The following is a 15084-nucleotide window of genomic DNA, read 5'->3' on the forward strand; positions in this document are numbered from 1 at the left end:
TATATATTTCATGAATCTCTTTACTTCGGGAATAAAAAAAGCAGACACAATAATGAAATATAAGTAATCAGAATATACATTGCATACTGGTTCTCGATATATTAAAGATGTTTTCTTAATATGTAAATGTTTGTTAATATTTCCATTTTTACACACTGGATTGTAGAAAGTACAGAAAATTATGTCTTAGTCCAGGGGCATACTTAAACATAACATATAATGAAATCTAGTCATTTTACATTTATAAATACTTTACAATTTACACATGTGATTTTATTTTCTTGCCTGGATAACTCTTCCCCTAAACTGTGCAAACTCCATTCTGTTATTTTCAGTTCGTGTCTTAATGAAGCAACGTTTGTGAGCAAACTCTCCTCCTCGTTGTTGTTGTCTTTAGTGTAGTAGTCTGATGAACTAAATTCCATTTCCTTAACCAAAACAGAAAGAAACTTCTTGAAGTTTGCCTGAAGATTTTATGGTGTAAGTTAAAATAATCTCACAGCAATAAAACCGAAAAAAACTGTGCTTGGCACCAATTCTGAGAACTGAGTGTGTTCCTCAGGAGCAAAACAGATCAATGGAGAGAACAGACTCCCACACGCTGTGCAAGGATCTCCACAGTCATGACACCCATATGCACACACTCACACACACACACACAAATGAATAGATGTAACTTTTTTTTTTTTTAGAAGATGAATTTGCTCAAAGTCACAGAAATTTTAGAGGGTCAATCTGAGATTTGAATCAATGTATACTTTTCTAACTAACTTCAATATGAGATGTTAGAATTTAACTTTTCAAGCCCTGGGCATCTCATGTTACCACAGCAGTCTTCCATAAATTCTTAAGAGTGATTATTAAGGCTGGAGAGATGGCTCAGTGGTTAGGAATGTGGACATTCCAGAGTTCGGTTCCCAGCAACCACATGGTGACTCATAGCCATCTGTGGTGAAATCTAATGCCCTCTTCTGATGTGTCTGGGGACAGCAAGGGTGTACTCACATACATAAAATAAATAAATTAAAATTTTAAAAAAGCAATTATTACCAGGTAAGTTATCTCCTCCCATTCACAGTGGTTGTAAAATTTAACAACACTCACAAGTCATAATCATAGATCAAAATGACATGTAGAGTAGATATGGTTACCATGCCTTTAATACAACACTTGGGAAGTAGAGGCAAGTGAGCTCAAGGCCAGCCTGCTCTGCATAGTAAGATGTGGTCTCAAAAAAATACAAAACAAAAATGACATTTAGCAATCCAACTCATAGAACTATACGCAGTGAACTGTTGCATCAACTGGTAAGCAAGCATCTCTAGAGTTATGAAACTACTCGGCCATAAAAGAAAAATCAGGACAGGCCGGAGAGATGGCTCTGAGTTTAAAGGCATTGCTCTTTCAAAGGATTGCTACTGATATTCTCAGCCCCCACATGGTGGCTTTCACTGGTCTGTAACTCCAGTTTCAGAGGATCACAAACACCCACAGACACAGAGTAAAATGAAAACCACGGCAAAGGATGTTTCATTATTGTAATTACTAAAATAAAAACTAAAAAGTCTCAGAGTTTCTACTCCTATTATAGAATCTCCTGCATAATCTTACAATTCCATTTCTCTTTCATATTCCATTTAATTTTTTTCACTGTAGCATCTTTCATTGCACTTCTTAAATTTTGGGTTACAAATATTGTAATTCCCATGTATTATGTTCAAGAGTGTACTGTACTTAGGAAAGCTCAATATGTTGGGTGGATAAATGAATTAACTGCCTTCTCCCTCCCCCATTCAGGTAAAATCAGTTTGGGTACATTAATTTCCCACTAAAATCTCTCAGGAAAAAACTCTCACCTTATTGGAAAAAGTTGATTCCTAATATTAAATATCAAATGAGATGTTTTTGTAGATATAAATGTTTCTACCCTCTTTCTGGTTTTGTTTCCACAAATTCACTTCTGCTTAAGTTCGAAGACTTTCCCAGTCAGTTAGTGGCACAGGTCCCCATACTATTTCACATCTATTCACCATCTCTAGTTTCATACAGGATAATGAAGGGGAGGAAAAACAAAGAAGAAACTTGAGACTAAATAAAATGCTGTTCAGTACTGGAGGACACCATTTAAGTCAGGTTCCACATTTTCTAGCCGTTCTGAAAGAATACGTCTGGCATTTAAACATTCTCATTTTCTTGAGAGCCATTTGTTTACCTGTAATACGTGTACACAGAAAGGCTTACCTATAGGGCGGCCCTGACAACGGTATCTTCAAGTCTAGTGAAAAATACGTTCTAGATGTACACACGCACACACTCATCGAGTGAAGGGCAAGCACTTCATACTCTTAAAAATCCTGTGACAGGATTTTCCGCTTGAGAAAGAGTACATGGTTTTATACAGTATTTTTATTTCAAGAAAGAGGTCCTCCATCTGCCTGTAGGGAGTAGAGCAAAATCTGGCATCCTCCTTTCCGATTCTGCCTCAAATAAAACAAAACGCCTCGCAAGCGGGCCAGGCGCACGTCGCCTATCCCGAGAGAAACAGGCCCCTCAGGACAGCCCGTTTCCAACCAGGAGGCATTTGCTCACCACCCAGGTCGCAGCCAGGGTTAGCGTCCCCAGACCACGGCGCACCGCGAGGCTCCTCTGCGCTCCGAAGCCTGGGACACTCTCGCAGCTCACGACGTGGAAGCCTCTGACTCTCGGAGAGGAGACCCAGCGAACCTCTGCGGCGCCGCGTTCGAACCGCCGCGCCAGCCGTTGAGACCCGCCTCCCCGGCCGCAACCCCGCCCCCACGCGGGGCCCGCAGGAAAAAAAAAAAAACACAGACACGCTAGGCGCAGGGCATGCCGGGAAATGAGGCTGGACGCGCGGGTGGGCGACGCGCCGAGGTTACATCGGACTACATTTCCCATCGTTACCGCCGCCAACGTTGATTGGCGTGTGTGAGGGAAGCCAAAACCGACAAGTCCAGTGTGAGGGAAGGATGCGAAACCCAGAAGAGAGTAGAAAGGGGCCGCTGGCCCCGCCCTCGCCCGGCCCAGTGGAAGACTGTGCTTCCACCTTCCGAGACAGCCTGAGCCGCCTCGCTGCCCCAAGTTCCCTCGGATCGGGATTTCAAAGCGGAGGCGCCAGCATCCCGCACCTCCCTATACGCTTCCAGTCAGAGACCCACAGGGATGGGCGGCAGGATGTGGCTGCCATTCCCCGTGCTGCTCCTGTCTGCTCTGCCCGCGGCGTTGCTACGCGGGGCGGCGGGCTTCACACCCTCTTTGGACAGTGACTTCACCTTCACGCTGCCCGCCGGCCGGAAGGAGTGCTTCTACCAGCCCATGCCCCTGAAGGCGTCGTTGGAGATCGAGTACCAAGTAAGTGCGGGGGGGTGAGCTGGACTTCCTGGGGCCGGGCCTCACCACATGGTCGCCTCTCGACAGCTTGGAAAACTTGCGGACCGCGCCCGAGGTGAATCCGAGGAGGGTCTCCTGGGCAGCTGACCTGCTCGGCGCAGGCGTACTAGGGGCCCCTGGGAACCTGGAACTCAGCAGTTTGGCCAGTCCTAAAATTGACACCTACCCTCCCTGGTCTCTTTCCTCTAGTCGGAAAGAGGCCAGCACTGGTGACGTCAGTGGCGTTACTCTTTGTTTCTTAATTTCCCCATGCCATTTCGAGCTAGTTTACATACACTACAGTTCTGAGACGTTCACAGTAAGGGGGTCGGTACACTTTCTTCTCTATTATTGGACCCAGTGATGACACTTGTTTGAATCACTCTTACCACTTTCACCAAATTCCAATATTATAAAACCGTCTTAATGTTTTGAATTGTGGCTGGGCCGTAGTGGCACACGCCTTTAATCCCAGCAGAGGCAGGTGGGTCTCTGTACAGTCAAGTCTGCAAAGTGAAACCCTGTCTTGGGAGGGGACGGGGCAGTATTGAATTGTACCCATTCGAAGATCTCTAAGTCAGATTTTGAAATGTGTTGAAATGAACTGTTGCAGTATTTAGTGGTACATTATTATTCCGGGTGTATATCCATCACTTAGAAAACAAGACAGTCGTGTATTAAAACTTTGTGGCCTTTCTTCCATTGAACTTTGTCAGAACTTTGTCAGCTTTCTTCCCGTGTCATTGTTTTCTTTTTAGTATCAGCAGAATACGTTTATTATTAAATCTTTTTCAAATCTTATGTAGTATTGTTATATGAGGAACCCTTGGGATTATTTATAGAAGTTTGCAGTAAGTACAGGAAGTATCTAAAGTCATAATATACAAATCTCAGCAAAACTGAGATTACAGCTTAATATTCCTTGATTTCCACTTATGAGCAAAAGTTCAGCATTTGCTGGACAATTAATGTATGTAAGGAATTGTGCCCCGGGAGGAACAAACTAAAAGAAACCTGGTTCTCAGGAGTTTAGGGTCCATAGACAGGCTTTTTGGGGGGGGGGGGGTTGAGGGGTTTTGGTAGGTTGTGGTAGGTTTGATTGGTTTGTCTGTTTGTGAGACATAGTTTCACTATGTATCCCATGGCATTGAATTCAATATTTAGTCCCGGCTAGCCTCAGATCTTCACAGGTCTCCTCAATCCCCTGAGGATTGGTATTACAGCATCAACCATCATAGCCTATAGGTAATTTGAATAAAGCAGGATTACATATCACTAGAGTATGATCATTTATTGGTTTTCAGAGAACATGGTTGTTGGAGAAAATAAAAATCTGAAAATAAGATAAGAATACAAGTTTTAGAAAAGGGAAGAACTGAGTAGACATTGTGATTTTAGAATGTATAGTTAGAGTGTTCAGAAGTAGACTACAAGTACTGAGTTTTTATCAGCTTTGAAGACTGTAAGGTCTGAGGGTGGGAGTGACAAAGGAAGAAAAGACACCACACCTCTAGGCAACAGAGAAAGGGCCATAAATGTGTTTTTTGATAAATACCTTTTTTCCTTTTTTTCTTTTCACAAGGACATGTAAGATTTAAGCAGATAGATAGGTAGACTGTGAAAGGCAGATTTAAAGGAAGCAAAAATAGACACATGAAAGCCAGCTATATGTTTAGTCTAGATTATAAAGAAATTATTAATCAAAACTTTCTTTGCAAGCAAGCATGGTGCCATATGCTGTTAATTCTTAATACTCTGGAGGCTAAAGATGACAAGTTAAGGCCAACCTGGGCCATGTAACTCAACCCTGTCTCAAAAGTAAGTTCGTGCACAATACAGGATGTCAGCCTCTGGCCTCTTTTAAAGGAAGTGCATGAAGGTGCATGGCTTTAATCCCCAGCACTCTGAAGAAAGCAAAGGCTGCCCAAGCCTGGTCTGTATATAGTGAGTTCCAAGACAGCTGGCCACATAAAGAGACCCTGTGTCCAATAAGTACATCAATAGATAAAATCTTTTTAAAATCTTTACATCACATGCTTTATTTTATAGAACTTTCTGTTTTCAAAGTTTGTAATATATATTTTTCTCTTCTATAGGTTTTAGATGGAGGAGAATTAGATATTGATTTCCACCTTGCCTCTCCAGAGGGCAGAACCTTAGTTTCTGAACAAAGAAAATCAGATGGTGTTCATACGTAAGTTGATTGGATCGCTGGGGGGTGGGGCAGGCTGGCTTGGAACTCACGACAATTCTTTAACCTTGGACTCCTAAGTGCTGGTATGACAGGTGCATGCCACCATGCCCAGGTAATGTCCCTTGAGTTCGTTAAGCTGACTCTAGTGAAAGGAAGAGAGGGCCAGTATGTCAGCACATCCATAGCTGTGTGATTTTGAACAGGCTTTGATAGTGGGCCATGTTTCTTCATTTTCAGTGTGTTTGTCTATTGCTATACTTCATGGAGTTAAGGAATCCTCCTGCCTTAGCCTCCCCAGTGGCTGTGATCATAGGTTCCTCCCACCAAGAACACACACTCAGCTAGTTTTTCCCTTTGTTTTTTCCCTTTGCTCTAGTTCATCTGTTGTGGCATTTCATATCTGCCTTCTTGGCTTAAAAAAAAAAAAATGTTTTGTTTGATTTTGAGACAGGATGTCAATCATGTAGCTGATTGGACTGGGAACTCAAAGATCTGCTGCTTACCTCTGCCTCATGGATGCTAGAATTACAGGTGTTTGCCATGACGTCCAACTTTTTGGGGTGTTTGGGTTTTTGGTTTTGGTTGTTTTTGGAGATAGAGTTTTCCTATGCAGCTTTGGCTATCCTGGAACTTGAGCTCACAGAGACCCACCTGCTGTGTGTATATATGTCTTGCCCTTTATGGGTCAGTATCATACCCCATTAGAACACATTCAGGTGTGTCTAACCTTTTGACACTATAATACAATCTCCAGAGTTTACGCTCAAGAACTGCATAATCAAGTTATAAAAAAGAAATTATGAAATAAAATCTCATATTTTACTGTTTTGTGTTGAGCTACATTCATAACCATCCTCTGGCAGGAGCAGCCTGAGGTACAGACAGGTTAGACACTCTTGAAAGAATGCTGTCCTTCAGAAGAGTCATCAACTAGTTTCACAGTTACCATAAACATCAGTGTGTATGTTGATATACCTTGAGTATGATAGAAAGTTTTTCTCAGGAAATAATCATTTCTTTCTATCTTTTTAAAAGTGTTCCCTACTGTATTCACCAGTATTTATTTTTGGTATGATAAAGCACCTAAGAAAGTCAACTTAAAGGAAATAAGATTTATTTTTTGATGTCAGAGATTTCAGTTTATGGTTGCTGTCTTTAGGTTTTTAGTGCTGTGAAGAGATACCATGACCACGGCAACTCTTATAAAGGAAAATGTTTAATTGGGGCTAGCTTACAGGTTCAGAGGTTTAGTTCATTTATTGTCTTGGCAGGAAGCATAGGAGCATGCAGGCAGACTTGGTGCTGGAAGGTAGCTGAAAGATCTACATTTGGATCAGCAGGCAACAGGAAGAGAAAAACGGTGGGCATTTGAACATTTGAAAGTTCAAAGACTACCCCCACTAGCACACTCCCTCCAACAAGGACACACCTCTTAATAATGCCACTCCCTATGAACCTTTGGTGCCCATTTTCACTTAAACCAGCATAGTTACTATGTTCCATTCTATCCCAGGCACATAGTTGATGAGCAGAGAATATCATGGTAAGAACATTTAGAAGAGCAAAGTATCTCACTTCATGGCAGATGGAGCAGGAAAAAAAAATAGCTAGAGAAGGGGTCAGGTTTAAGGACATACACTACTACCACTCTGATCTGCTTTTTCCAAGTAGGCCTTACCTTCAAATAGTCCATACAACATTTGTAATCCAGCCACCACTAAACATCTTTTATGGGGCCAAGCCTTAGGAGAAATTTTCATATCCAAATTTTAAAAAAAAAAAGGAACTTGAAAAAAAATGCAGGTCAACTCTGAGCAATATTATAGAAAACTCTATTAATGTGAAAATCAGAAAACCAAGCTTTGGGTCTGTAACTCAGTGGTAGATGCTTACTTAGTGTATGCCAAGCCCTAGATTTAATTCCCAGTGCCAAAAGGAAGGGAGGCAGGCCAACCAAGCCTCATTTTGGCCCATAACAGACTATGTCATCATCTTTGTTCATTTTACCTAGAAAGACCAAGTACACTAACTTCCAATGTAATAAGGATCAAAAGAGGTTCACTATATGAAAATAGTGGCAGAATCATAGACAAGTGTACTGAGGGTTGACTAATCTGTTATGTAAAACTGTTCACAATGCTCAAAGAAAAAAACTAACTAGAAATAGTCAGATGAACATGAAACATGATCATCACAGGTTGTATTTAAGTTCCAGAAAATAATATTAACCTCCTGAGACTTAACTGTTGTATCAGTATGTTAGAAATGAGAAAACTTTAAGAATCCTCTTTAAGCCTCACACAAATAATCATAAGCAAAACTAAAATGCAGGTTCGACTTCTGTAGTTTTAAACTAGTGTTAACTTAAAGGGGGAGGGGGACAAGTCAGATCAATAGTTGTCGTTATATGGCAGTAATCATAAAACTGATTGGAAGAAAATGCAGAGAGTGGTTATTATGTCCAAAGTGCCCCCAAAAGTCCCAAACTGACAGTGTCATGGGTTGAAGTCTAGGCTGAGCTCAGGTTGGCCTCTGACTAGGCAAACAGGACTGCTATTTAAAAATGAGCATTCCTTACAAAAGTGGGTTTCTGTTTGTCAAGAAAAGCCATTACTTCCCTATCTGCACCCCCAGCGCCAACTAGGACTACAGCCAACTACTTTCTGAAAGGGCATCTAGTTCCCTTTTAAGTCAGACAAGCTCCACACTGTCCCTGGGCTGTTCCAGCCAACTCACCTACCTCCCACTTCAACATACCTCTTACAGCTGGCAAGACTCCTGCCATTCCGATTCTCTCTGCACCCTCTCCCCCCCCCCCCCACATACACGCTCACAAGAGAATCTTGGCAGTTTGAATAGACTTTTCCACGCATGGAATGATTGGTTCAGTATCATCACAGCCTTCCTTAATGTAGTGATTAGAAAGAGGCACAATGGTAAAACCTGAACATTATAAAGAAATACTGCTGGTCAAAGGGTCCATCACTGAGCAACATCCACTTAGCAGTTTTGGGACTTGTTTGTTGAGACAGGGTCTCTCTATGTATCCCTGGATGCCCTAGAGCTCACCGAGTTAACCATGCTAGTCGCTACTCCCCTGCCTCTACCTCCCAGGTGCTGGCTCTAACGGTGTCCTCCACTGTGCCCAGCTGTTTTAGGCCTTTTTAAATTGCAGTAAACACTCAGCATTCTTTTATATTATGACTCTTGCCCCAAAATTAACAGGTGCCAAATAGATCTGAGTTTTACTGAAGATCCTGCCTTGGTCAAGTATAACTATAGAATGCTGAATGTCAACCAAAGAGAAACATAGACAAAATATGCTGAGATATAAGGAAGTGCAGGTTAATGTCCAGTTTAATAAAGATGATGAATTAGAGATATTAGAAGGATGTAAAAAGGGCTGGAGAGATGGCTCAGTAGTTAAGAGCACTGACTGTTCTTCCAGAGGTCCTGAGTTCAATTCCCAGCACATGGTGGTAGCTCACAACCATCTGTAATGGGATCTGATGCCCTCTTCTGGTGTGTCTGAAGACAGCTACAGTGTACTCATATAAAATAAAATAAATCTTTAAAAAAAGGGGGGGGGATGTAAAAACTCTAGTGCTGAACAACAAAAAGAGCAGCTCTGACCCCCACTTTCCTGCTTAGATCTCTGATCCCAAGTGAAGTCTCTCTCGAGAAAGTGAAAGGAGAAAACTGGATGGCAGGCAATGTAAATGTATCCAGAAAGGCTTATCTTAGTGAGAAACTTTCTAGATATAACTGAGACCTTTATAGAAGTCTTACTAAAGATTATCTTTTGTGTGGAATAAAATTCATTCAGGTAATATACATGAGAGGTTCTTTGCAATTTAGTTTCTCTCTGGCTCAGTAAAAAGGACTATATAGAAAACTTTTACTTGAGTCTGCTGTAGATATTATTAATTCAGTGGGCATGTCTGTGCTGGTTTTAGATGTATTTGTTAAAGTGTTCTCCAGTCTCTTGTGGAGTAGTTAAACCGAGGAGGAGGTAGTACTTGGTCATTCTGTCAGAACTGGTACTTGTTTTATTTGGGGGCAACTGTAGTAAGTGCCATTAACATGTAGCATGCAGAGTTTTCCTTTGTAGTTTTCTTTACCAAAAATCACTTATCAGCCTTTAATCCCAACACATGGGAAGCAGATACAGATGGATCTCTGAGTTGGAGTCCAGCCTGGTTTACACAGATGAAGCCTGTTTCAAAAACAACAGCAAAAAAAGAAAGAAAGAAATCACTTCACTAAATTAACTCTGGCCAAGTCAACTGTTGTGGAGAAAATAAGGATTTGGGAGAGATGAGGAAGGATGGGGGCACCTTTAATCTCATTACTTAAGGGTCAGAGGCAGGTGGGTCTCTAAATCCAAGGCCAACTTGGTCTATATAGCAAGTTCCAAGCCACCCAGACCTACACATACTATGTGCTAGACTGGCCTCAAAGTTAGAGCAATCCTCCTACCTCAGACTCCTGAGTTCTGGAGTTATAAACATAAGACGCTATGGCCAGCAAGACCAAGATGAATCTGATGTAAATGGCAGTCTTCAGTACAGATAAGTGCGCAGAGGTTAAAGTTCCTTACCTCTGTAAACTGTCTTAGGAATACATTTGCTGTGTTGAGAACCTGAAAGAGCCTTTCACTGATTTACAAAAACAAACAAATGTGTGTACATGACCTGTAAGGTCAGAAAAAGATGTCAGATCCCTTAAAACTAGTTAGAGATGGGTGCTGGGAACTTAATTCTAGTCCTCTGCAAGAGTAGCAGGTACTCTTAACCACTGAGCCATTTCTCCAGCGGCTTTTGAAAACTAAACAAGACTCTAAATATATAGGAAAACAATTCAATTAAAGAGCAGGTATGACTCTTATCACCTAGAGAGCCCCCATGAGGTCATAAAAATAGTAAGGATAAATTTAAATTTCTTTAACAGAGGAATAAAGATACCAGGAATTGAAAAATACAAGATCGAAGTATTTGAGTAACAGAGCATCAGGACTTTCCTTGTTTTGTTTTTGTGATTTTTCTTTGCATCTGTGGCTGTTTAAAGAATAATCTCAACTGAAGGGTAGGTTGGTTTTTATAGTTGTATATGAATAGGACTTAATATAGAATTTCCTTAAATTTAAAACTATAAATATTAAGGCTGATTATGACTTATCATATATTTCAGCTGTGAATGGTATTTTTTCCAGACCCTACCCCCTCAAAAAATTAGATCAACATAACATAGTTGATCAAGTAAGTTCCAAGTGTGTGTAACTTGAAAATATTTGAATATATATGTCCAGGTTGCTTCCCAAACAGGAAGTCCAGAATACTAAAGTGTGCCCTTTTTAATTTAGTATTGAGACTGAAGATGGCGATTACATGTTCTGCTTCGATAATACATTCAGCACCATTTCTGAGAAGGTAATTTTCTTTGAATTGATCCTGGATAACATGGGAGAAGAAGTTCAAGGACAAGAAGACTGGAAAAAGTATATTACTAACACAGATGTCCTGGAGATGAAACTAGAAGATATTCTGGTTAGTAGGACCTTTTAATAAGTAATGACAATTCAGCAGCCATTGTTTCACTGTCTGTCAGGGATTGAACTAACCATTCTTCGCTATATTTTCCAGAAACTGTTGGTTTTGCCATATTTTTTATATCATTTCAAGTCTTGATATTCTGTTTACCCCTTTATTAGAGTTTTTCCAATCTGACGAGATCAGGCACGTTCAGGGTGGTATGGCCATAGACTCAAGTCAAATCTTAAGTAAATCCTAACATGAAAATACTTCTTTCAGAAGCAGTTCGATTTAAAAGTAAACAACAAAATGAACTTATTTTCTCACAAATCTAGAATGAATTTCACAGGTAGAGTCTTATAGGTGTTACTAGCATTCCATGGCTTGTGCCTCCTACAACACTCCAGACTTGTGTCTGTTACCATAATGTGTGTGTAATTACACACTGAACCTGCCTGGATGACATAACCAGCATTCAGACAGTAAAATATTACTGAAACAATGTATTAGGTAAAATATTATAGACACAAAAAATATATTAGTCAAATTATCATAGACACATTATATTAGGTAAAAGTTGCCAAATAATTAAAAGTATAATCAGTTAGTCCTTTAAAAACTTCATGATTTGAAAAAAAAATTTTTTTTACTGTTGTCAGAACTACAAAAGTGATAATATATATAAAAGTCCTGTTTCTGCTGGGCAGTGGTGGCCAGTGCCTATAATCTCAGCACTCAGGAGGCAGAGGCAGGCATATCTGTGTGAGTTCAAGGCTAGTCTGGCCCACAGAGCAAGTTCTAGGACAGCCACAGATGCACAGAAAAATCACAGAAACAAAACAAGGAAAGTCCTGGTGCTCTGCTACTCAAATACTTTGATCTTGTATTTTTTAATTCCTGGTATCTTTATTCCTCTGTTAAAGAATTTTAAATTTATCCTTACTATTTTTATGACCTCATGGGGGCTCTCTAGGTGATACAAGTCATACCTGCTCTTTAATTGAATTGTATTCCTATCTATTTAAAAAGTTGTTTTGATTTTTAAGAACTAGCATGAAGCATATTAGTAAAGGAATTTGTTCTTAGTATTTTTAGTAGTGAAATTATTGTATCTGTCTCCAGGAATCCATCAACAGCATCAAGTCCAGACTAAGTAAAAGTGGCCACATACAAACTCTGCTGAGAGCATTTGAAGCTCGGGATCGAAACATACAGGAGAGCAACTTTGACAGAGTTAATTTCTGGTCGGTGGTTAACTTGATGGTCATGGTGGTGGTGTCAGCTGTTCAAGTTTATACACTGAAAAGTCTATTTGAAGATAAGAGGAAAAGTAGGACTTAAAACTCCAGCACAGATCACTTAACGTGGAAAAAAAGAGGTAGAAAATTCTAATGCACTGTTACAGTCAAGATATTAGTCATATTTCCCGTAACATTTTCAGAAATGTATGTAGTATAAGATATGTAAAATTCAATATGAAAGAAAAATCATCACTTTAAGCCCAGATAACTTTATTGACCCACTTATACTTAAATATAAAACAAGATGTCATATAAATTTATATTTAATTGAATGAATTGATATTAACTATTTTCCTAAGGTTAAAAATTTTTCCCAGATATCATATCTGAATGAAATGAATTAACAATGTTCATAAACATGCCACCAGTTTGCTTTTACCTAGAATTTTCTCTACATGTGGCAGGTACAAACTAAAGAAGTTTCCAGTACATTACCTTATAAATCATTTGAGAATTCATAATCATGGACTGAATAGATCAGCTTTTCTCCAAAAGTAAATAGAAGCATACCCTTGAAAAGATAATTTCTAATGTTTTTAAAACCAAATATAATGTGAAATCTTATCCACAAGTATTAGTTTTTATATACTTACTCTATATTTCCAAAGCTAACATTTTGATAGTTAAAACTGGAAAGGCATTCTTTCCTCATAAAAATTAGGCAGTGTCTCTTTGTCTTTGATAAAAGATATATAAAGGGTAGTTGATGTTTATGAAGAAGATGCATTCTGTCTAGACATTAGTTAAAATTAGAGATGAGCGTATTTTTAAATTACCCATCAACAGTGTTATGTTGGTTTCTGCACAGCTGTTGATTTTGGTGATGCATTATCACAAGCAGGTGTGAGGGGCACACTACTGAAAGGATCTGACATTAGTGTAAATGAACAGCTCCTTTCTAAATTCTCAACATCATCAGAAACATGAAGAAAAAAGTTCAGCAACATTGATCCAATAAGTTTACTGAAGAGAAGTATGATATCTGCAATCAGATGGGCTCTTCTTGCCAACCCAATTATAATAGAGGTCACATCAAAGGAGGGGACCTAAAATTCCCTAGAAGAAATTATATCTGTTATAGTTTTTATTTTCTAGTTACTGTTTTTATAAATGTTCAGATAGGTGTATGAAATGTATGTACATCCTACCATAAGATTTAGCACTGGGTATACATATTTATTACAGTTTTTATTATAACTCACAAAGTTACCTCTGGTCACTTACTGACTTTGAAAGATTAGAACAATCCCAGATTATGAACACCTAATATAGAAATAAAACCAATAAAAAACACTTGGTGTTTCTGGTTTATCAGCCTGTAGTACAGTCTTATTCAAGTGCTAGTGATTTGATTTCACCATGAAGCAGAATTTAAGTTTCACTCATTTATAGTGTTATAACAAATGTATTATCAATTAGAGATAGTCAACAGTCAAATCTAGATATTGAACCCATATATGCATTATATATGAATTTCTGGAATTCTTATGCATTAATGATCTTGCAATACCCTGCTACCTCACACACAAGATTATGATACCCAGAGAAATACTAACTTTATTTACAATTTATGCTCAGAATAGTTCAGAGAGATATTTTTCTCCTTCTCAGGCCCTTGGGAGAAGACTAGACATTTATTTTTCTCTATTCAGAGTCTTTTCAAAATGTGAAGTAAGTACTATATATGATCAATAACTGACCAAGAAAATGCCCCAGTGTTCTAAGCCTAGCTCCTACAATAGATGCAGAACAGAGGTCAATGAGATCCTTGCCTAAAACTCCTCTGTTCCCTACTTTGTTTTAAGTACAAGAGAAGCAAGCTATAGGTACCATAACTGACGAGGCAGAATCCCCTGCGTCTTTTCTGTAAGACTGTGATGAAGAATTCTACCTCTTAGATACAGCTAACACTGTACTGTACTCTTAATGCTTACTTAACACTGTATGTTACACCATCTTGTATGTATGTGATTTGTGCCACTGAGATTTTTAATTTTTACTCAGTTACTCACTGCCATTTCAAATGGTAATAGTTGCTTTATTGGAAAAACAAATAACTTAGGAATGTTAAAGATTTTATTTTTATAGACAAAAGTAAAAAGAAATACTAAGAACCATGTTGCCTGTATTAATCATAAAAAAGTAAAATTGTAAGCAAAAATCAAAGTGTTTATTTTTAAATGTATTTTCTGCTTCATGAGTTTTTTTTACCCTACTGTCTCAATTATACTAAAATCAAGTAAGCCATCACAGATCTGATTTTTTTGTCTTTGTTCTTAATGGTATAAATTACTTCAGTAGTTTAACAGAACTTTAGAGATCATTGTTCTGCGTTGCATTTGGACTATGTGCTCTTTTACATGAATGTCAATAAACAGGCTAAATAAGTGTAAGAAAACATTGTTGGAATAGTATAAATCAAAATATACTTAGGAATATTTGCCATTAAACATTGTGATGTCTTAAAGTTAGTAAAAACAAACAAACAAAAACAAGCACCTGTAATTTTGTACCTACAGTTGAAATTCTTACCTGAAATTTTAAAATCTATTGATTTAGCATGTAATTTTTTTTCTTCTGGAGTATAATACAGTGTGGCTCAAATTATGCTATATTTGTGAGCAATCATCTTAAATGAGCAATAGACTGTACTGAGCTCTGTACAACTAAT

The 15084-nt window shown here is 38.8% G+C and overlaps 2 protein-coding genes across 2 annotated transcripts in view; one reads left to right on the forward strand and one right to left on the reverse strand.

Annotated features, from left to right (window-relative positions):
• CCDC18 (coiled-coil domain containing 18) overlaps positions 1–425 on the reverse strand; it is a gene marked incomplete at both ends in the record, with an annotated part of 91761 nt that extends 91336 nt beyond the window's left edge. Inside the window, one exon of the mRNA XM_080925512.1 lies at positions 286–425. Coding sequence (XP_080781638.1) covers positions 286–425 — 140 coding nt within the window. The remainder of the gene's footprint in view (positions 1–285) is intronic.
• Positions 426–3005: 2580 nt separating this feature from the next.
• On the forward strand, positions 3006–15084 carry TMED5 (transmembrane p24 trafficking protein 5). Its single transcript, XM_080924942.1, has 4 exons — positions 3006–3369; positions 5484–5581; positions 10944–11127; positions 12235–15084. The coding sequence occupies exons 1-4, from the start codon at positions 3181–3183 to the stop codon at positions 12451–12453; spliced, it is 690 nt and encodes a 229-aa protein (XP_080781068.1). The 5' UTR covers positions 3006–3180; the 3' UTR covers positions 12454–15084.

Source organism: Micromys minutus (assembly GCF_963924665.1).
Source record: "Micromys minutus genome assembly, chromosome: 11".
Classification (NCBI taxonomy): Eukaryota; Metazoa; Chordata; class Mammalia; order Rodentia; family Muridae; genus Micromys; species Micromys minutus.

Bases quoted from the DNA above. Each gene is read 5' to 3' on its own strand.
- TMED5 (XM_080924942.1), top strand. From the start codon at position 3,181: ATGGGCGGCAGGATGTGGCTGCCATTCCCCGTGCTGCTCCTGTCTGCT. The intron at 3,370-5,483 runs GTAAGTGCGGGG...TCTCTTCTATAG, and splicing joins CGTTGGAGATCGAGTACCAA to GTTTTAGATGGAGGAGAATT. The intron at 11,128-12,234 runs GTTAGTAGGACC...ATCTGTCTCCAG, and splicing joins TGAAACTAGAAGATATTCTG to GAATCCATCAACAGCATCAA.